Source organism: Equus asinus, chromosome 2 (genome assembly GCF_041296235.1).
Source record: "Equus asinus isolate D_3611 breed Donkey chromosome 2, EquAss-T2T_v2, whole genome shotgun sequence".
In the NCBI taxonomy this organism is placed as follows: domain Eukaryota; kingdom Metazoa; phylum Chordata; class Mammalia; order Perissodactyla; family Equidae; genus Equus; species Equus asinus.
Genome location: NC_091791.1, coordinates 18270037 through 18292984, shown reverse-complemented (window position 1 = coordinate 18292984; position 22948 = coordinate 18270037). Strand labels below are relative to the sequence as shown.

Below are 22948 nucleotides of genomic sequence, written 5' to 3'. Positions count from 1 at the left end.
ATGCAGCCCAGGCTGCACAGCTGCTTCAGATGCCCTGAGAGCCAGTGGAGTCTGAAGGGCTCCCGACCCGGAAGGTCCAGCTTTCACGCTGTTTGGTTTCCCTCTGAGCTCCAGCTGCTGCAAAGGGCACGTCCGCCACCTGCTGGCCACGGGTAGCACAGCACCTGGCTGTCCCTCAGGCCCCAGTCTGGAGCTCAGATTTGGAGCTCTGGCCCAGGCACAGGTCCTGGAGGGCTTTTTCCACACTGGGCCCTGAGGAAAGATGTTCCCCGAAGTCCTCTCTCCTGTTCTGCCCACTTCTCAGGGCCGAGGGTGGCCAGGCACAGACCAAATTCAGCTATTTGAACTATTCAGCTCAAACAGGAGAATTCAGGCGGGCATCTCTTCAGGGCTGGGTGAAGACAGACAAAGAAGGACAGGCCCTGCCCTCTAGACCAGCTCGATGGAAGGAAGACAAGGCCGGGCCAAGGGCCAGGACCAAGGCAGAGCTGACTGGCTGAGATGAGGGGAGGCTGAAGGAGGAGTGACATCCATGCTTGGGGCCCTCTCTCACCCCTTCTTTGGCACCGTCCTGACACTCAAGCCCAGAGGAGTCAGCTTCAGATGCCCCTCAGGTCCAGGAACACCCTTGAGGCCTGAACCTGCCCCTTCTCTGCTGGGCTCCCCACCGTCAAACCCTCTCCCCACCAAAATAAAACACTGACCCCTGTCCATTTCCTGCAGAAATAGGACAGGGGGACCATAGGGCAATTAAACAGAGGCCCAGTCCAGACAACAAATGGCCTCTCTTCCTTTCTTTGCATTCCTTTCCCCTCCCCAACTTTATCTTGTGTAATTTGTCAAGGCTACAGACGAGAGGAAAGAATAATGCACTGAATACCATCCCCCCAGTTGGATGTGACAGCCAGCATCTTGCCTCATTTACTTTCTCGCTCACTCTCGCATGTATGGAGATGTATTTGTGGTGTTGGTTGGTTGGTTGGTTGGTTGGTTTGCTGAATCATTTGCAACTAAATTGCAGACCTCACGCTCACTGCTTCAGCAGGTCCCTCCTAAGAATAAGCACATTTTCCTGCAGAACCACAACACCATCATCACTCTCCAGAAATTCAACATTGATACAGTAGTACTCTCTAATATAAGGCTGTCTTTAAATTTCCCAATTGTCCCAATAGGGACCTTTATAGCTATTTTCTAAAAACTTGTGTTTAATAACATGCTGCATTTAGTCGTCGTGTCTCTTTAGGCTCATTGAATAAGAACGGTCTTCCCATCCTTTTTTGTCTTCTATGATGCTGACGTTTTGCAGAATCCAGGCTAGTCGTTTGTCGAATGCCCACACGTTGGATCTGGCGTGTTCCTCAGAGGAGCTTAAGGATGAGCATTGTTGTCCAGAACTCTCCTTGTTGATGTCGTGCCCTTGGTGCATCACGTCAGGATGCGTTCTTTCCTTTTTACCTTTCCTTCCTAATTTATCACCTGCCTCATTCCCAGAAGGGCTAAGGAGGCCCACAGTAAAGTAGAAAATTAAAACTTCTGCTGAGGGTAGAGGAAGAAAATACACGGAACTGCCCAGACTGAAGTGGGTACCAGGAAGGTGATCACATTGACTGCAGCCTTTTGGCTGCCAAGACGCAAAGGGAAACCTGTCAGGTGAGGGAACTCTCCTTTTCTAAATCAGAGGTCAGCAAACTTTGTCTGTAAAGTGCCAGATAGGTAATATTTGGGGCCATTCTGTCTCCACTACCCTGCTGCTGCAGCACAAAAGCAGCCATAGACAAGCCATAAGCAAATGGGCATGGCTGTGTTCCAATAAAACTTTATTTATAAAAACACAACTGCTGAGTTTGGCTCAAGGGCCTCGGTTTGCTGACCTGTGATTTAAGTGAAAGAAAATTTTCCAGCTATTAAATGAGTACAACTGTCTTCTTCTGGTAAGTACTGCATTCTAAAAGGAACTCATTATATCATTGTTTATTTAGCAAAAACTTTTTGAGGTGTGCCACGTGTCAAGAACTATGCTCGGTATGGGGTAAATACATCAGTGATGAAACAGACGAATCTTAGCCTTTCCAGAGGACAGAGTCTTCTGTGAGAGACAGACAGCATGCAAACAAATATAAAACTACATGCTATAATGAGGATCATGGAGGAAAGGAACGAGGAACAAAATAATAGAGGGGTTGTCATACCGATGGAGGAGTCAGGGAAGGCCTCCTTGAGAAGATGACATTTAAGCTGAGACCTAGTGATGGTGAGGGGGGAGCTTTCCGGACAGAGGGAACAGCAAGTGCAAAGGCCCTGAGGTGGGAGGAGCTTGGCTAGTGCCATTTTGAACCCAGGTGTGGCTGGAGATTAGCAAGGAGCAGTGGGAGGGAGAGGTATGGGAGGAGGTTTCTGGGTCTTGGCAGGAGTTTGCATTTTGTTCCAATAACAATGGGAAGTCCTTGGAGTGTTGTAAGTGTCCGTCTCCAACCCCAAGGAGCTGTCACCCGAGGCAATCACCTAGACCTGAGCGTGAATCTGAATTCTATCACAGCTGTGTGACCTCTGAGCCTCAGTTTTCTCACCGGCACACAGGCTAATAAAAGCATCCTGGTAGGGCTGTTTTAAGAATTAAATGCAACAATGCACAGTCAGGCAGAGAGGCGATGCTCAGTGCATGCCAACCGTAGTAACTAACAAGATTGTCAATACCTGGGCAGCCAGGTTCCAACATGAGGACAGTAAGTGCAAGTGCCACACATCCAGACCGATGAGAAAAGACAATGCTTTGTATGCTCAGCCAGCCAGGAAGGGGAGAGGGAACATCTTCAAATAGGCCCCAACCTGTTCCTCCAACGTGGTTCCAGCTGTAGCCATCAGAACGCACCCACTGCCCCTGTACCCTGGATATGGCCCCAGGGAAGGCACTTCTCAACTTTCAGGAGCTCAGGAAGCACCTGGCCAGCTCAGTGGACTCACCCTCGTGCTGCTCTGTGTCCTTTTGTTTTTCAGTTCTCCCTGATGTCCTTGCTCGTAGACCCGGACCCAGGTGAGTGCGCGGATGGCCCTCGGGCTCCCCACCAACCACAGGCTGGCTCTGGGGTGGAGGAAAGGGGGCCCATGCATGTAAGTATTGGAGCAACCTCAGGGTTCAAATGGGTCAGAAGTGTCATGGACTCCTTCTAGAATTTTCCCAGAAAAACGCACTCCTGGGTGTTTGTATGTCCCTGCATATGTGCAATGCTTTCCGCAATTTCGAGTTGCCCGTGGACCCCCCTGATGCCCAGTCTCAGGACTCCATGGGAAAAATTGCTGGTGCAGTTAAACCCCTTCATTTTACAGAGGAGGAAACCGAGGCCCGAGAGGGGAAGCAACTTGCCCCAGGTCACGTAGCCCATTAGTGGCTGAGATGAGATGACAAGGCCAACTCAAAGTGAGGGTGTCGTTGTGCAATGCCTGGCTCCAAGTGGGCCAACCCTGTGCCACCCCCAGTTGCTGCACCCCCGTTGAGTGGGGAGCCAGCACCTCTATGCTGAGAGGATGGTGTTGGTGCCATGCAGGCAGCCGCCAGGCTGACCTACCCCTGGTGATGGCCTCCCACCAGGACCCCCACCTGGTTTGTTTCCTGAAGACTCAATGCATCCACTACCCAGTGAGCCCTGCTCTTTTGCAGGGGCTCTGTCATTCACAGACTCCCCCCTTTACCTTCTCCCTTTCCTGTTGCCTCTGCCTGGTGCCCTCAGCTACGCCCAGGCCTCAGGGAGCGAGGAGGAGCAGGGCTGCTCCCTCCAGCCACACCATCTACTCGTGGGCTCTGACTCTGGGTTTGGGTCACCCTTTGCAGCTCCGAGACCCAAGGGAGAAAGCTCCACGCCCTACTTGATCGGGGCAGAGGCCAGTGTCCCCCACAGGCAGCGACCTGGGCTGGCCCCACAGAGGACAAGAGCCAGGCAGATGGCATAAGGAGACTGCAGGCACGACTAAACTTGGGATCAAGGGTTTATTTGGAGCAAAGATGGCTGTAGCTGGGCCAAATTCACCTGACAGTCAATATTCTCCTGTAGCAAAGCCCCGGGTTGGGGGCGGGGGGCAGACAGACTTGTGCAAGAGATGCCTGGCCTTTGTCCCACCACACACTCAGGAAATGTTTGTGGAACTGGACAGAAATATGCATGAGTAGGGCATGCATAAGAGGGTCTGTTTCTTTCCCCAAAGCAAAGGAAACTGTTTGGTTCAACAACACATAATTCAGTTCCTTGGAAGAACCACGTTTCAGAGGGATCCCTGGCTGGCCACGCCAGTATCCACACGTGGAGTCCAGGGCGGGTCAAAAGCCAAGAGGCTGGAAGACCCACCCTCTCCCCAGCCTTCAACACAAACTGCTCAGGCTCATCAAAGGGGTGGCTTTGGTCTGGGCGTCTGTGACATGGAGCTGCAGAACTGTGGGATCATACAGTGGAAGAAACATGAGCACAGAAGACTCAAGGGACCTCACTCTCTTCAAGTATTTGTCCGTGAGGTGGACTTTGTGGGAATTAGAGGAGTCTTTACCTCATGACGCTTTAATGCCATCTGCCAGAAAGTTGTAAAAGATATCCACAATGACTATGAGTTATGGTAGGCTGGAATTGTGCAGTGAACAACATGAACAACTGTAAGCAGTGACCCTACTGAGAAAAGAGCATGGAAAAGGGAGTGGACACAGTCTATTTGTCTATAAGCCTTTTAGCTTTAATTAAATAGATTGGAAACTATAGAGTCAGATTTGATCTGCAAACCGGAAGAACTTCCTAATCATCTGTTGTCCAAAAATCTGAATGGGCTGTTGGGCTCTTAGGAGGTAGTGAGTTCCCCATCACTGGTGGTATTTAAGCACAGGCTTAAAAAACACTTAGTAGGGAGGGGAGAGTGTTGGATTTAACATCCTGAGATTCAGGGCTCTATAAGAACTCTGCCAATAGCTACTGATAATTTGGTGACTAGATGAAGGGACCCTGGAGCATGCTACGCCTGGTCTCCCGAGTCTGTCTCGAGGTGTTCTGTCAGCATCTGGCTGTGGAGCAGAGTGGGATATAGTGACTGGGCCTTTCTGCAGAGAGCAGGTTAGGTTTTAAACACACCCCCATTAGTGTCTGATTTAATTTCACTCGGGGGTTGTGCTTTGATGGAATTTGTCAGATCCCGGCAGCTTTGGACAATAGCGTGGCTAAGGAAACGCTGTGCTCACATCCACAGGCAAGCTGCCGCTTTAGTTGGTCTTGCTGGAGACTGTGCATGGTGAGGGCGTTGCTGGAGGAGAAGGTGCCCAAGCCACAGTCCCCACTGGGCGGCGGAGGAGGTGGCCATCAAACACCACGGGCCCTGCCCACTTCCCCAAAACAGGTGACGTGACAGCCAATAGGCCTGCAGAAATGCCTCTTCAAAGCTGGCTCGGCTCTGCCCGGCGACACAGGCCTAGCCCATCCATCAGCGGTCCTGCTGCCTTCCAGTGGGGTCTCCACTGGCCTCACCCTGTCAGCCCGATTGGAAGCGTCAAATGCAGGCCGACAGGGCTGGGGTTTGGGGGAGGCCCTCGGAGGAACCGTCTGTGCCATGGTGATGGATGATGCCAACAGGGACAGCATTCCAGGCATTTTTATTCCGTTCCACACATCTGGCAAGCTCTTTAACCAGAGCAGCTGCAAAGCCTCCGTCACAGGAACCCTGAGTTCTTCCGAGAGACCGTGGGTATGGACCATGGTAATCTGGTCGAGGGACCTGGGGCATGAGCTTAAAAAGATCTCCCAGTGCATGTTACTTCCTGGAGCTAAAACCCATGGAATTTCATGAAATTCAACCCCACAGGAGGCTCCAAGGCCCATAAAAAAGCAGACCAGACTTGAAGTGGGGTAGACCTGGGTTCGATGCCCTCTCCTTCTGCCTTCGTTTTTCCTTTTCTGTAAAACAGGAATCATAATACCTATGTCATAGGGTTGTTTCAAGGTTAAATAAGATTATGGGCAACCACATTTATTTAGTATAGCATCTGATACATGGAAAATACTCAAGAGATACAAACCTATTACTAGGGTCATTTGGGTTAACTCAGGACACTCTCACTATTCTTCCTGATAAATTCTAGAAACTGACTCTGATAACAGACAAATCCAGAAGGATTGCTTTTTATACTGAATATAAAATGCCTCTGACAGCTGCCTCATTCTTCCCACAAAGATCCCACCTTTTCCATAGCCTATAGAAATTCTCAGATTATCTGTATTTGAGCCTGGAGTGTTTTTCTAATCGACCAATGGGACCACATTTCATGCAGGCTGCAGCCCCCTCTCTACCCAGGAAAGCGCTTGGACAAGTTTCCAGACTTCTACAGAGCTTATCATGCGTTTTCTTCACCAAATATCTATGACCCAGATCTCACATAGTTTCTCTCCCAAATTGCCTTTTTCCTCTGCTCCCAACAGACACAGCTTTGCTGGCAGAGCTGTGTGTCCACTGTGTGCTGGTCAATCAGTAGGAAGCGAGGGGTGGCCACAGAGGGAAAAACTGATCTGTCCACACATAGAACTGTCTACAGGGCTCTGTGCTGGGCACTGTGGGGTAGAAAGAGGAATAGACATGGCCCTGGCTCTTAAGAAACCGACTAACTAGTTGGAGGAAACCAATCAGATCAACCAAGTTAAATGCAAACACACAAGAGAGGTGCCATCTGAGATCCAGCCATGAAACCTAAAACTCTGCAGCCACCTGGGCCACTGAGGAACGCTCTAGTAGTTAACATTCTTATCCCACTGGCAACCCAATATCCATCAAGCCCTTTGTGTCCACTTGTTATTACTGCATAGTCCACTACCCCAAACTTTGTGGCTTAAACCACTAACCACGTATTTAGATATTAATTCTGTGGGTTGGCAATTTAGACTGGGTTCAGTGTGTGGTTCTTCTGGTCTGGACCAGGCTCAGCTGATCTCGGCTGGGCCTCCTCCTGTGTCAGCCGTCAGCTTGTGGACTGTCTGGGCCTTCTCATATGACTGAGGCCTTGGGTGGGAGCACTGGGTCTGCTGCAGCCCCGCATGTTCTCTTATCCTCCTGTCCAATAGGCCAGAGTTGTTCACATGGTGGCCACAGGGGTCTGTGAGGGCAGGAAAGAGAGAGAGGAAGTACACAAGACTTCTTGAAGTCTAGGCACACTGTCAGCTGGCACACTGTCCTTCCACCACAAGCCATTGGCCAAAGCAAGTCCTAAGGCCAGCCCAGACCCAAGGGGTAGGGAAATCGATTCCATCTTTTGGTGGGAGGAGCTGCAAAGTCACATTGCAAAAGGTGTGGGTATGAGGGCATGGAGAACCAGGGCCATTTTTCCCAGCAGATTGGCTCATATCACACCTGAGGGCCAGCGTGGAACTCGAGGCTCCCAGGCCTCAACGTGGCCACCTCCAGCTCCCCTACCTCTTCACCACCCTTTCCTCTCTTTCCTGGGCAGGCTTTCGTCCCCCACTCAAACCAGACTAGAGGCTCCTTTGCCTGGAGGCCATATCCCACTCTTGGGTGTATAACTCTCCACTATTCCCAATGCCTTCATGCATCTAGCATAATACTTGGCCCTTTGTAGGTCTACAGTACATGTGTTTCTTACATAAACAATGGGATTAAGTGCCAGCAGAATAGGAAAGACAAAATAAGCTTTAAGTTTGGAGGTGGAGAAACCCTCCCGGATGATGTTCCTATAAAGCACTTTTAAAACACGTTGCAGCCCCCCTAAGCGTAAGGGGGTTAGGTGCCTTCCCTTGCACAGCCCTCCAGCTGGATGGCTTCTGGTGATCTGGGGCTGCCAAGCCTGCACTGCTTCTATCCACCTCCACCAGGGACCCTGGGCCCTGGAGAATAGCAGGGACTTCTTGCCTTGGTAATAGGGCTGGTTTCAAGTCAAAAGCCTCCAGCAGACATTTCCTCCATCCCTCGTCAGCTGGAAAAGTCACATCATTCCATCTATGTAAAATTCTTCCCCGTCTTCAAATATATGCAAAGGGGAGGATTCTCAATGGCCTAGCCAAGGTTAGCCGGTCTGACCCTCAACCTGGGGGAGTGATGGGGGAAATGACAGGAGCAATGTAAAGGCACTTATCTCTAAACCACTGTTAGAAAAACAAAAATAAATTCTCCAAAGAAGAAAGAAATAAATAAACGTTGCAGTCATCTCCTTACCAAACCCCATTGTCTCTCCTAAATGTCAGTTTGAAACCTTTCATGTCAAACTCAGAAAAACATTTTTTTTCCCACTTTCTCACTCTCTTTCTCTGCTTTATCACACTAGATGGAAAGAAACTTTATTTGCTCCAGGAAGACAATGGCCTTATCTTCAACCTAGATCCTCGTCCCGGGAGAGGTGGCCTCCTCCGGGAGCATTTTCATAGTGGGGAAAAGGAGCTCAGGAGAAATAATGAGCAAGCAGAGGGAGTCTTGACTTGACACTGTGATAAATGAGGTGAAACTTTGGCAAGGAACCAGAGTTGGCGTATTCAAAAAAGAAATAAAAAGATAGTTCCATTTTAATGGGAAATATAAAACAGCCATTGTGCAAAAGTCGGTTTTTCAAAAGCCAAAGAGATAAAGACTATAAGGGAACGACTGAGAGACGAGGAAGATAATGTGGTTGATAATCAGGCTTAGGTAAAACGCCATCCTCGAGCCAGCTGATGGCTCGGTGGGAGTGCCTTTTCAAGTCGGCTATCTGCATGTGCTCCTGCCTCATTATCATATACATCACCCGACGGCTTCCTAACAGCTTCAACTTGCCTACTTGCCACACTCCCACCAGCTGGAGAGAGCAAAGTCAACCAACTTTCTTAAAATCCCAAACTTCTCTCCATGAGCCACAGAGCTACCAATATCTTCCAAGCCCCAAGACAACAAAGGGCTTGAGTCCAGCCTTGTACACACTGGCTCTTCCCAATGGACTGGCCTAATGTGGAGTTTATAACCATGGGCAACTCCATACAATGCCATCTTATTCAGTGGGCAAGGTCCATGGGCCTTCTCAAGGTTGTCCTTCTGCGATTCCTCATTAGCAGGTTGGATATGCAGTGGGGATGGTTGAACCCCGTTCCCAACGGTAAGTGCAGCTGCATCTGAGGCAGCGTAAGAGGCCAGTTGAAGCAGCAGAGTGTTGCCATTGAGCTGCTGCAATTTAGGGGTTCTATGGAGGCAAACTGTGTTACTTCATATCCTGCCGTCTATTAGCTGTGTGACCTTGGGCAAACCTCTTTAACCTCTTCAGTCTCAGGTTTCTCTACTAAAAGTAAAGATAACAATACATCTCCTAGATTTTCATGAGGATGAAATGAGATGGTTCCTATAAAGTGCTTAGCACAGGCCTTGTACATAGTAAAGGCTCAATAAATATTAGCTGTTAACGATGACTCTATAGATATAACTTGGGAGAAGTTTGATGCTGCAACCAAGAGGACGGTGACAAGTTTCTCTGACCTCATTAAGCTGAAGTGACTAAATACAGTCCCATCAAGAAATTTCATTCACAGAACCACTGAACAAGGCACTCAAGTGCCACTGGATCTGACCTTGGGCAGCTCTCCTGTAGGATCTTGGAGACCTTCTGGGCCCCAATCATCTTCCTGCCATTTACAGATGAGAAAACTGAGGCACCAAGAACACAGTTGGCTTGTCCAAGGTCACAGTTCCATCATCTGCCCCTTTCCAGTCAGGTGCTCTTGACCCTGCCCGATGCCCACACTGCCTGGCTGGGTCATAACACTCTCCAAACAAAAATGCTTGATACCTGACCCCTTCTGTCCACCCCATCAGCGTGAGGAGCTGGAAAGACACGATTCCTCCTTCAGGACTTTTAAATCTTTGGGAAAAAGGGCATTCAACAAAGTAAAATGTTGTTTTATTTGGGTCTAATGATGATGATTTCCTCTGTCCTGCTCCCACTTGTGCAGATTGGACCCCAGACCAATATGAGAACAGCCAGGAGTATTACGACCAGGAAGAGAGCACCAGCAGCACTCTTGCCAACCCTGAGAATCCTGACTGGTATTACACAGAGGATGGTAGGTACTAAAGCTGCCCTGGGGGGCCCTCCTTGGAGGAGGGCAGCGCACCTGGAGGGGAATTTATGCATGGACATATGCAAGGGCCTCTCTCTCTTCCTCCTCTCTGACCAGCATCGTGAAATAGATATGGAAGAAATTAATTAGACTGGCTTTTTTTCAGGTAGAATCATACACTATGAGGATGCGGGTGGTTCTTAGAAACCGTGTCTTCATCCCCAGTGATAGATGAAGCAAATGAGGCCAAGGGAGGAGTTGACTCAGCCAAGTTGATACAGCAAGTTAGTGCCTCATCCCCAGGTCTCCTAACACCGTGAATAGGAGTCATGTTCAAAATCATTCCCGTGGCTCTGATTACAGGTGGGCCTAATTACAAAGAAGAGTTTAAGTTAGCATTAGGCATCAGATTGTAGTGTTCACAAATTTGGCATAGGAAATTTTCTTCCCTTCCACTTGTACTGTGTTTTTCTTTCACTTTTTTACTCTTCAGAAGCTTTGCACAGTTGTTAGGATGTGCATGTGTGTGGATGTGTATTTACTCACACATGTGCTTCTACTACGTTTGTTTTTGTTTTTGTGGCTACTTAACCCAAGCAATGGGACAGAAAGGAAAATGAGAAGCTAGGCCCAAGCAAAGCCATGTGACTAAACCAGGAGAAGGAATGGAAAGCACTTAGCAGCTGGAATAAAAGCTGTGTAACTGTGCAAAGTGGCCTGGAAGGCAGGGCCAAGATACGGGGCATCAGGGGAACATCAGAAGGGACCATCAAAACAAGAGCCAGGCCCAGGGATCCTAGTGCCTGAACCAAAGAACAATGTGTGTGAACAGAAGGATAAAGAATTCCCCAAGGGAGGATCCATTCAGACAACCATGAAAAGCCAGAGACACAGATGAAATCTGACAAAATCTAACTGAACAAGTAGTTGAAGAAAGATGAAGGCCACTGGGTCATTTCCTCCTCGCCGTCAATTCTTCTGTCACCCTCTTGCCTTTGGTCTTCTTTCCTGATGTTCAGAAAGCCTGTGTTTCATTAGGGGTGGGTTTTCTTTCCCCAGTCCTGACCTCCACCCCCGGGCCCTGGGAGTAGGGGAGGTCTTCAGGCTTGTGAAATGTCTTCAGCATCAGAGACAGACCCTGTGGCACTCCCAGTGAGACTGGGAGGAGAAAAACACTGATGATGGAAAAGAGGAGTTTCTCAATGAGAAAGGCCCCGTCCAAAGCCAGGCCGAGGAGAGGCAGCCACAATTCTTTCCCGCCTGTCCTCTTGCTAACCTGAATCCCTCTCTCTGGCCGTGTGACTGCAGTCTTCCTTGCTCTTTAGAGGCAATGCATGTAGCTCCCTTTCCCCAATCACTGGCTATGTGATTACTTCCTCATTTGGGCAGGACACTGAAATTCAATGAGCAAGAGGGGGCTTCTCATCTGCTGTTCATTGCAAACATTGACCTCTGTCCACATGTCTTAGATCCATGCCTGTCCAACCCCTGTGAACATGGTGGGGACTGCCTCGTCAATGGGAACACCTTCACGTGCAGCTGCCCAGCACCCTTCTCTGGAAACAGGTGTCAGAACGGTGAGTGCACCTTCACTGGATTCACTCCGCCCTCCGAGCTGAACAAGAGGCTGTCCCTCCTCCAACTCTAGGGAGTAAGGAAGGGCCGAGGGGTCCCATGGAAAGGATTGTAACCACACATGTTGAATCATGCATAATGGATTCCTCAGCATGGTCACAGGCAGCATCCCACTGAATCCTCACCCCCACATGTTAGATAGGGCTAGTATGTCCATTCTACAGATGAGAACATTGAGGCTAAGAGGAGAAAAAAGATGGATTCTAACCAAGATGTATTACAAACTCAAGACTTTTGTTGTTGTTGTTTAGAGTGTTTAGACTGACTACAACAGAGAAATATTGTTCTCAAATGAGAGAGCAGGAAGGATCACAGGGTACAAAAGGCCCAACCAACCCAGTTAGAGAAAGGGAACCCAGAGAGTTCAGGGGACTCACTCATGGTCACGCAGCTAGTTAGGAGAAGAACAGAAATTAGAGCCCTGGTGCCTGACTCCTGGCTCCATGTTCTTTCTTCCTGCCATCCTCGCTCAGAGATTCTGATAAAGCTGTGCCTTCCTTTAGTGACCTCTTGTGGGCATAACATGAGGCTATGTAATAACGCATCAGGAATAGAGCTCTATGGGCTAATTGCACCCCTAGATAGAAGCTGGATTCTGCTCCACCTAGCAACCATTTAACTGGAGTGGGGGAAGCAGTGAGGGTCTTTATATAGGTTTTTACAGTTGACTTCTTTCCTCTGTGTCCTCTTCATTTATTCCTTCCATTTTCAATCCTACACGTCCTTCAATAAATATTTCAGGGTGATCTGGGATATCAGGCACAAGCATAGTATCCAGGTTCGTCCCTCACTTTCTTGGAAGAATGACAAAACTGTAAATGAAATATAAAATCAGCTGTGAAATGGAGAAACTCAAATTGCAGCCCTATTTGTTTGTTGAAGGTGTAAAAATTATTAAAACTTTTATAAAGATGCAATAATAAAGACTGTAAGCGCTGGAAGGAACTGGGAAGCAATCATCCATGACCCAAGGATAAGAGAAAAGCCTTGTCTAGGAGGTAGCATGGTGTTTCAGGACCATGGACAAGGGCACAAACCCTCTCAGCCAGCCCCGCCCCCAAACGTTGTAGTGTACAGGTATCCCCAAATAATGTCCTGTACTTTGGCCCTACTTCTCTATGGATCTCCTACAGTGCAAAGCAAGTGCAAGAACAACTCCTGTGGCAGAGGTGAATGTCTCATTACTCAGAGTCCTCCCTACTACCACTGTGCCTGCAGATACCCTTACACGGGTCAAGACTGCTCCACAGGTAAGTGCTGGAGGCCCCTTCTGTGCTAGGCTCTCTCTATCCTGGCTTGTGCCTGAGGTGTCTGCGTCCTACTGTGTGGCAGTCTGGATACATCCGATGTTTTAGTGGCATCCAAGATGGCCCTTTTAACTAGGACTATTTAAGATTCATCATCTCTAGAGAGTCCTGATCTGTGTCCCTTCCCATCCAGAAAGAAGCATCTTGAAACCCACTTCCTCCAGGAAGTAAGCCCTGGTCTATTCCTGGAATGGGCCATGTAGGGTAATAAATCTATATTAAGTCACTGCTATGAGTCAGGCATTGTCCCAAGAAATTTATTTTCTCTCTCAAATTCTCCCAAAAACACTGCAAGGAAGAGTTTTACAGATGAAGAAACTGAAGTTCAGAGAGGTTAACTAACTTGTTCACGGTCACACAGCTATCAAGGGACAGAACCGAGCTTCACTCTAGCTCAGACAGGCCCCCAAATTCCTGCTAAGGCTATGCCTCTTGTTATTCCTTCCTGAGTGACCCATCTACTTATACAGTCATGCACCACATAACGACATTTCAGTTGACGATGGACTCCATATATGATGGTGGCCCCATAAGGTTAGTTCCATAGAACCTAGGTGTATAGTAGGCTATCCTATCTAAGTTGGTGTAAACATACTCAATAATGTTTGCACAATGACAAAATGGCCTAATGATGCATTTCTCACAATGTATCCCTGTTGTTAAGCTACGCATGACTATATACTCTTTTTTGCATGGCCGCCATCATATTGCTTCATTCATGCTTATTTATGTTCTTAAGGTTTGTGTGTATATTTACTAGAGCGTCAGTGAGTCTGTCTTTCCCCTTTGGTGACCCATCTTTTGTGAAAGGATGGACACCAGAAGAGTCCCACCCACATCTCCTCGTCATCTCAGATGTAGCTGCAACTGCTTCTGAAGAGCCTTCCTGGCCTCACTTCCTGTGTTCACAGTGGTTCCTGTGTGCAAGCCAAATCCTTGCCAAAATGGTGGCACCTGCTCCCGGCATAGGCGGAGATCCAAGTTTATCTGTACCTGTCCCGATGGGTTCCAGGGGAGACTCTGTGAAATAGGTAGGGGTCTCAACCACCACTTCATCAGAAACTCAGGGCTGTAAGTGAGGCCTCTGTAATCCTTGTCTCTCTGAGTTTTGTTGCCAGAATGAGGTTCAAGTCAAGATTTCCAAACTCTACTATTGCCTCAGCCTTCTGACCTACGGGCATAGGGTTTGTCTGGCTCCGTGTAAAGAAAGGAATAAACTTGGATGCAGTGCAGGCAAATCAAACACACCTGGGCATCCCTGGGCCTCAACCCATGCCACCCGTTCTTGTGTGAGCCACAATTAAAGCACCCGCCACAACCACAATAGTTCATGTTTTTAAACTGGGTTGAATGTGGAACATTCAAGTCACCTTCCTTCTGGGACGTTGTGGTGAAATCTCAGGGTGATCAATATTCAGGCCCAATCCTCTCACCACTTGATACACCTGCCAAGTCCTCTTCGGGAGCAGCATGCCATTTGCTCTCAGTTCTCACATCCCTGCCTGCTCTCTCCGAGGTTCTGATGACTGCTATGTTGGTGATGGCTACTCTTACCGAGGGAAAATGAGTAGGACAGTCAACCAGCACTTATGCCTTTACTGGAACTCCCACCTCCTCTTGCAGGAGAATTACAACATGTTTATGGAGAATGCTGAGGTCCATGGGATTGGGGAGCACAACTTCTGCAGGTAAAACTTATCTTCTTCCTGTGCTCAGTCTTGACTGCTTGTCAGTGTCAGGGTTTATTTGTCCATTCCCCTCCTCCTAGTTTTCCTGGGCCAGCTGAGAAACTTTGGAATGGAGCACTGACCTCATCAGCTTTCTTTCTAGGGAGGTTTTCCTGCTCAGGATAGGTTAGGGTATGCTGCTGTAACAAACAACCCCCTAATCACAGTGGCTTGAATACAACAAAGTTTCTTTCTCACTAATGATACATGTGTCATGTAGGGTGGGGACTAGGGGAGATTCTTAGCTCCACAAAGTTGCTCAAATACCCAAGAAGGGAAGAGAGAGACTGGAAAATGGAGTGTGAGCTTTTTACTGCCTCAACCTAGAAGTCACACATCATCTCTACAAACATATTTCATTGGCCAAAAAAAGTCTCACATAGACCCACATAACTTCAAGAGAGAAACGCAGAGGAGAAAAGGGAATGTCTATGAGCATCGTAGTCTCTGCTACAAGGATGTTCAGGTTTTCGCAAGTAAGGATAATGCCACTTCTATTCCTGGGGATGACTAATTACCTTCTTCCCCTTCTGCTGCCTCCAGACCATTCTGTTGGCTTCCTCCCAATGTCTAAACAAGGCCAAGGACATACATGATCTGCAATCAAGGGGCAGGGATTTTTTTGGTATGCCTTTAAACTGATTCCACTAAACAAGAGGATTTCCTTGCACAAAACACAAGTTAGCTTCCACTTTCACCCATCTTGAGCTGTTCCCATCAAGGAGCTGTCTTCAGGGTGACCCCATGGCGGCCTTGCTCAGAGAATTCCCAAGCGTGGAATTTGGAAATTTGGGCAGGGGAGCCCTCCTCTCACCATGTTTCTATGGTCATTTTACTTTCTTGACAAATAAGGATCTTCAACAGGAATCTCATTTCCTTTCCTGCAAACAATTTGATATGTCCCATGGATCTGGTATAAGGCTTGTGGTACTTCCTGGTCATTGGGATTCTCCTCTGGAAGTTAAGGCTTTACCAAAAAACTGTGCCCATCCTTATATGCCAGAGTTTGCTCACCTGTTGGAGGAAGGGAATGGAATGCGGTCCCAGGGGGAGGGCAAGAACTTGGTACTCTTTTATGCAAAGGTCCTTTAATGAGGTCCTGTGTGTTCACCAAGCCTTGACCTGGGTTATTTTGTTTTTTTATTTTAGAAACCCCGATGGAGACAAAAAGCCCTGGTGTTTCATTAAAGCAAACCATGGGAAAGTGAAATGGGAATACTGTGATATCTCAGCCTGCTCAGCCTTAGGTAAGACCATGGCTGTCTGGAGGCCTGGGTAGTGGGGAGGTTGCAGATCCATAGACAGATGTTCCTGGCATCCATCTCTCCCACCCTCGTCCTCCCACCACCCTTGCTCTACCAATCGCCATCCCATTGGCAACCCAACTGCCTGATCCTCTGCTCCCCTCTCGGGATGCTGAGCAGGCTTGGATACCTTTGTAAACTCAGGCCAGTGGGCCGACTGTAAACTGATGTTTCCTGACTCCCAGTTAGTGCATCAGCAAATATTTATTGATTGCTTGCCGTGTGCCAGGCACTATGCCAGGCCTTCAGTGTACAATGGTGATAAAATATTGGCTTGGCCTCCATAGCTTCTCAGGACGCAACATGGACTGAATTCCAGCCTCACAGTCTTTCTGCCAGGCAACCCTGGCCCACCTCTCTACCCATGTCTAGAACAATGCACCCTCCCACCCTGATCAATGGGATTACCTCCCTGGACAGTTTCACTTCTGTCCCTTTGCTCTTATGGTCATCTCTGTCTATAATACTCCATCCCATATCTGCTCTTGTCCATAGCCAACCCTTCTTTGAGAACTATCTCAAGTCATCCCTCCTCCAGGAAGTCCTCCATGATCTACCAAGTGAAGTACAATCTCTCCCTCCTTGAAAACCCCATGGAATGGAATGGGTACTACTCAGTGCAACACTTATTGTTCTCTCCTTTGTATGATAGTTATCTGTGCAAATATCTTATATCTCTCACTCTACTTCCTCTAGATATGCTCCCCTATACACTGAAAAAACCTCCAAAATATACATGTGCATTAATGAATAGTCAAGTACGTACCCAGTGATGGATTTATCTATTACACACATCTTTTGTGTGTGTGTGTGTGTGTGTGTGTGATACGTTTTGAAATAAGAAGGAAAAACATCATCTTCATTGTTAATTCTATAGACTGGTGTATTAATTAACGTATTCAACAAATACTAATTGTGCACCTGCTATATGCCCACCCTGGATGCACTCTTAGCTCTGGACACTTGCGAAGCTGCTGGACTCAGTCATACTTCTTACCAGGTCTTTCTGAGGATCTAGAGGGAGAGCAAGCAGTGTGATGTGTCTTTCTTATGTCTCACAGACGTTGCCGGCCCCAAGGAAGACCCCACAGAGCCCCTGACCACGTTCTCACAGTTCGGCTCGTGTGGGAGGACTGAGACAGCAGGGAGGAAGGCCAAGAGGATCTATGGGGGCTTTAAGAGCACGGCGGGCAAGCACCCGTGGCAGGCGTCCCTGCAGACCTTGTTGCGGCAGACCGTCTCCATGCCCCAGGGCCACTACTGTGGGGGAGCGCTGATCCACCCCTGCTGGGTGCTCACTGCCGCCCACTGCACTGAGTAGGTGCCTGCTGGAAGCAGAGGCCAGGGAGACTTGGGTTTATAGGGCTGTTTTCTCCTTCCCATCTGAGCAGCATCTTGGTGACTCTGGCAGGATCTGGGCTGATCTAGCTCCAAGAGCAAAAGAGTGGCTCCTTGAAACCAGAAGGAAAAGAGCTGCCATGTCTAGCATGCTTAGCATGTGCATCACAACTATGATGACATTCAATCCTTAAAACTATGCCCTGGAAGACCAGCCGAGGGAAGACATAGATTTTGATCTTTTATTAACTGTAGTAACCCTCATGCCTAGCTGAGATCTTCGTATGGAGCAAATGTTCAGGAATTATTGGCACAGGGACAGATCGAGCTGATTGTTATTCTCATTTCATAAATGAGGACCCTGAGTCTTGGAAGGTTTAGCACTTTGCCTAACATCATGTGGGAAGTAAGTGGACAAGTCGGCTGCAAACCTAGATCTACCTGCTTCCCGAACCTCTCCAGCCCTGCCCTGAATAGAGAAAAATAACATGCTCCCATCTGATGCCATCACCAACGAGCCTCCCAGGCCAGGTGTCATGACTCCTGTGTGCCTCAGAGAAGCCAGCATCTCTGGGGAGCCTGAAGAATCACCACCTTCCCGAGTTCCCTAAGTTCATAGTCGGGGCTGGTCCCAGGTAGCCCAGGTTTTGAAGATGGCCTTGAAGGTATTCTAGTCCCACTTTGTTATTAAACAATTTCTTCTGGGATTCTAGGAGGTGTTCCTCAAGAGAGGCCGAACATGCAAACATTAGCATCTCCCAAGAATATTTGTTCATGACATTAATTGGCTGCTCTTTAGCAAAGTCTGGGGGGAATGAGAGGTCTCCCAGGAAATGCAGGATACAAGTTATAGCTTAAATTTGGAGACTATTCCATTAACAAAGCAGTTTTCTCACATTATCTTATTTGGACCACACAGCAAAGTTCTGTGAGCAAGATGATGATTACGGATGAGGATGCCAAGGCTGCAGATGGTTGGGTCATTTGTCAAATGTCACATAGCTCACCAGGAGCGAACCAGGGCTTGGCTCCAGTCTCTCAAGTCCCAGGGCTTCTTCCTGATCATCCTACTTTCCCTTGCAGCATAAAAACCAGGCATCTAAAAGTGGTGCTAGGGGACCAGGACCTGAAGAAGACAGAATCCCATGAGCAGAGCTTTGGAGTGGAGAAGATATTCAAGTACAGCCACTATAACGAAAGAGATGAGATTCCCCACAATGATATTGGCAAGTCTCTTCTATCATGGACCGCCCATGGGTCTTGTTCTGGGTGGATTTCTCTACTGATGGAAAGCTGAAGTTTGGTTCTAGAAGGTGCTCTTATCTTTTTGGTCCCTCACAGATGCTGTAAGGTAGAGAATTTATTCCAGAGCTTTATAGTTCTTAAAAGTTTGCATTAGGGTTGTTGATACACGTGCACAAGCTCTTAAATTGAGAGGAAGAGATGCTAGGAATGTTGTGTTGTGGAAAGAGCTCAGCCTTGAATCCCAGCTCCCCCACTGACTAGCCAGCTTTACCTCTCTAAGCCTCAGCTCCCTCTTCCATAAGAGGGAACACTGATGTACAACTGTTAGCTTCCTGGGTGTCAAGTGACATGAGCGAATGTGTCCCCATGCATATCTGGCACCCGGCGGGCAATACTGTACTTCAGCTGCTTGCTGCTCTGTTTCTCTCTTCACAGACCTCTCACTCTCCCTCCTTCCTCAATATCTTTGTTTCTCCCTTAAAGCCTATTTTTAAAAAGTGAATTAGAAATTATTTCAAACTCAACTATTATTTCTTGATATTACTCTCAGCCCGAAGGGTTACTCCTCCTCAGGCGGAAGTTAGAAGAATGGAATGACCGAGGAAGAAGTTTTTTAGGCATTGGGACTGAGGCTTTGCTATGACCACCTTCCAGTCAAGTTGAAGCTAATGCTTCTTTGACAGAGAGGAAGTCATTACCTTTCTCTCTCTACCCAGCTTTGCTCAAGTTAAAGCCAGTGGATGGTCACTGCGCCCTGGAGTCCAAATACGTGAAGACTGTATGTCTGCCCGATGACCCCTTTCCCTCTGGGACTGAGTGTCACATCTCTGGCTGGGGTGTTACAGAAACAGGTGAGTGTGGCCACGCATTTTCCAGAGACAGGTGAGCTACATCAACCAGAGAAGAAAGGGTCAAACTCAATTGCCCTTCTGAACTTGAAATCAGTGTTATATTGAAAAAAGGACTATCAAGAGAAAGAGATCACCTCATCTCTCAGACTCTAGTTAAATCTCATCACCTCCAAGAAGTCTTCCCTGAACTCCATGTCTGTCCCTGGCCCCCACCCCTAGATCTTTGACTTTCATCAAGCATTGGTCCTGTATCCATGGAGACCATTCTCTTCCCGTAGGTAGATTAGAATGAAGGTGGATTTGGAGTCAGACAGACTTGCGTTAGATTCTTGGCTTTGTCACTTGGACAGCTGAGTTTTTGTTCCCCAATAACCATACTTACCCCCTATCTTTGGAATCATGACAATAGGAGATGAGAGAATTCTCTAGAGATGTTCATTAAGTCAGCCCCTGGATGGTGGGAGTCAGTCTTGCTCATCTTTGTCTCTCCCACAGTGCCTTGGTCAGGGCTCCCCACATAGCCAGCATCCTATAAAATTTTGTTAAATCAAGCTATGGATTTGTCTCTAGGATTTGGTCTTTTCTAAGAAAGTAACCAAAGGGTTACTTTCCTCATGGTACTAAAAGATTATATGCTCTAATATATGAAATTCAGAAGTGTGTTTCAAGTCTTCCTCAAATACTTAAAGTAGATTTCTCTTCCCCCCAGATCTTGTCCTTAATCATGGGAAAGCACGAGTCACTTTAAATAGGCCTGTATTCATGAAGAAAGTAAAATGTAATATACAAATTTGTCACAAGACTTTGGGAAAGAAGGTTTCTGGATTTAGGGTTAACCAGAAAATGCTTTTTGTAGCTATCTTCATTGTAGTCCATCTAAACCTTTCAACATCACCATGCCGACCAGAATGGATTGAGCAGAATAGAGGTTCTTTAGGGGATGAGATGTCTGCTCTGGGAAGCAGGTAATCTAGAAGATCAACCATCAAGAATCAACTCCACACTAGCCCTCTGCCAGGCATGGGAAATTAAAGATGGGTTTAAGACACCAGGCCTGCCCTTCCAACCTCACAGTGTAGTTGGGGAGCCGGAGCAGGGAATAAATGACTCTGCTGTATTGTGATAAGCGCAGCACTAAAGGTCTGTAAAGGCGTGGTAAAGGCTTAACACAAAGAGCTTGGAAGGAATTTCCTAACCTTGGAAGATGCGGCCTCTCTGCCCATCTCCTGGCAAACTCCTTCTTGCCTGAACTCAAGCTGGAAGCCCTTTTTTTTACCACTGCTGGCTTCTGGTGGGACAGGTGCCATCCTGGTCCCCACAGAGGCCACCTCTTTTCTCTGTCCCCCAGGGGAAGGGTCCCGCCAGCTCCTGGATGCCAAAGTCAAGCTAATCGCCAATACGTTGTGCAACTCCCGCCGACTCTACGACCACATGATCGATGACAGTATGATTTGTGCAGGAAACCTTCAGAAGCCTGGGCAAGACTCCTGCCAGGTCAGAGATTCCGAATGGCACTGGGAGGAGGAGAGGCTGGCAGGATCTCACACTGGGCACAGAGGCCCCTTAGAGCCCTGGGCTGGGAGGCAGTTTCAGAGGCCCACCTGCCATAAAGCTAAGGCACAGGTGGACACATCTGTCCTCTGGCAGATCTGAATCCACATCAATCCAGGATGCCTCAGCATAATAACCACAGCAGTCACTTTGGGGTCATTGGCTAATTTAATTCTCACAACACTCTGGTGAAGGGGATGTCATTATCACCACTTTACAGATGCTTAGAGGAATTATCTTGGCCTGTAGCCCCTGGGTGGTAAGTAGCAGAGCAGCAATTTGCTCCACTGTGTTTAAATGTGAAGAGGGTACTTCTGGCCTCAGTGCCGGGCAGCATGTCTGAAAGTCCCAATAAGCAGGGAACTGTCCAAAAGACCAGTGACTACGAGGAGAAAGATGAGAGGCCCAGAGAATTCACCATAATATTAACTTATCATTAGGATTTAATTGTGTGAGAGAAAGAGAGAGAGAGACATTTAGCTCCAGCAAACTAAGTGGCTGAGTGGCACCTCTGTGGCCACAGCCATCCTAGGACCTGTCTGACGTTCCCCCCAGTCCAGGACCTTTGGGCCCCCAAGCTGCTGAGGCCTGTGGTGACTCAGAGTCTGCTGGAGAGGGAGATGGTGGTGGCTCCATCTACCGATGCTGAAGTGACCTCTGGCCCTGGGCCCAAGTCAAAGCACACTCCCCATAGTCCCTCTCTCTGTAGGGGCCCCATCACACAGGAAGCTGTCCTTCCTCGACTCCCGGGGACAGCTAAATTTGGAATTTTCTGCCTCTTGTCCTCTCAAAGCACGTGACTGTCCAGGAAGCCCCTCACGGACACATTCAAATCCTAGTTCCTCCTACAAAGGAACCCAAAAATGATCTGTGAGCCTTGAGCCCACTTAGGGAAGGGAAATCACAGTCACTCTCTCCAGGGTTTGTGGCTCTACTGTGATCCTCCGTTCCTTCCTGAGGGGCCACAGACGTCCACCGACTCAAAGGAGGGCTATGGGCAGATGGGTGTGACTTGCCTAAGCCTCTGGAAGAGGAGAGAGAAAACAGACCGTTCAGTTGCCTGGGTATTGCAAGGGCTGCACCTGTAGGCTTTGGAAACAGACAGTCGTGGGTTTGAAACCTGGTTCTGTCCTTTACTTAGTGAGGCTAGTCTAAACCTAGTGGCTTAGTCTGCTCGGGTTGCTATAACCAGTTACTGCAGACTAGGTGTCTTAAACAACAGAAATTTACTTCTCGCAGTTCTGGAGGCTGGAATCCCGAGATCAGGGTGCCGGCATGGCCAAGGTCTGGCGAGACCCTCTTCTGGGTTGCAGACTGCAGACTTCTCGTGTGCTCACATGGTGGAGGGAGAGAGCTAGCTCTCTAAGGTCCTTTTATAAGGGCACAAATCCCACACATGAGGGCTACACCCTCATGGCCTGATCACTTCCAGAGGGCCCCACCTCCTGATACTATTACATGGGGATTAGGCTTCAACATAGGAGTTTTGGGGGAACAAAAACAATCAGTCCATTGCAGCAGGATAATTCTCCCATCTCAGGTGCCTAACCTATAAAATGGAAATAACGTATCCATAAGATCATAAGGTCGTGGCTAAGAGTAAAAGAGAGAATTCATTAAAAATCGATCCGTTGTAGAGCGTAAACTGCAGTGTGTTTGAGAGCTCCCACCCTCTTGCTCGCCTCCTCACCATCGCCCTCCTCACCACTTTAACTGGGGGCTTAATCTGAACCAGGAACTGTTCCACGTACTTTCAAACATTAATCCTCACAAGAACCCTGGGGTCGGGGTGGGCTCTGTTGCTATGCACAGTTTAGAGTGTGAGAAACCGAGGTCCAGCTTGGAACCCAGAACATCTAACCCCATACACCATGTTGAACATCTAGGCCACACAGCCTCTGAGCCCCATCCTCCCCACCTGTGTGCGCCCTGCGGGTTCTGGGA

General features: G+C 48.2%; 1 protein-coding gene across 1 annotated transcript in view; it reads left to right on the top strand.

Annotated features, from left to right (window-relative positions):
• The window catches only part of HABP2 (hyaluronan binding protein 2), a 33276-nt gene that overhangs the window by 9461 nt on the left and 867 nt on the right, over positions 1–22948 (top strand). The window contains exons 2-12 of the mRNA XM_014867819.3: positions 2998–3034; positions 9939–10049; positions 11516–11623; positions 12815–12931; positions 13900–14019; positions 14505–14676; positions 15865–15962; positions 17081–17336; positions 18441–18583; positions 19319–19453; positions 20802–20947. Of these exons, the coding sequence (XP_014723305.1) occupies positions 2998–3034; positions 9939–10049; positions 11516–11623; positions 12815–12931; positions 13900–14019; positions 14505–14676; positions 15865–15962; positions 17081–17336; positions 18441–18583; positions 19319–19453; positions 20802–20947 (1443 nt within the window). The remainder of the gene's footprint in view (positions 1–2997; positions 3035–9938; positions 10050–11515; positions 11624–12814; positions 12932–13899; positions 14020–14504; positions 14677–15864; positions 15963–17080; positions 17337–18440; positions 18584–19318; positions 19454–20801; positions 20948–22948) is intronic.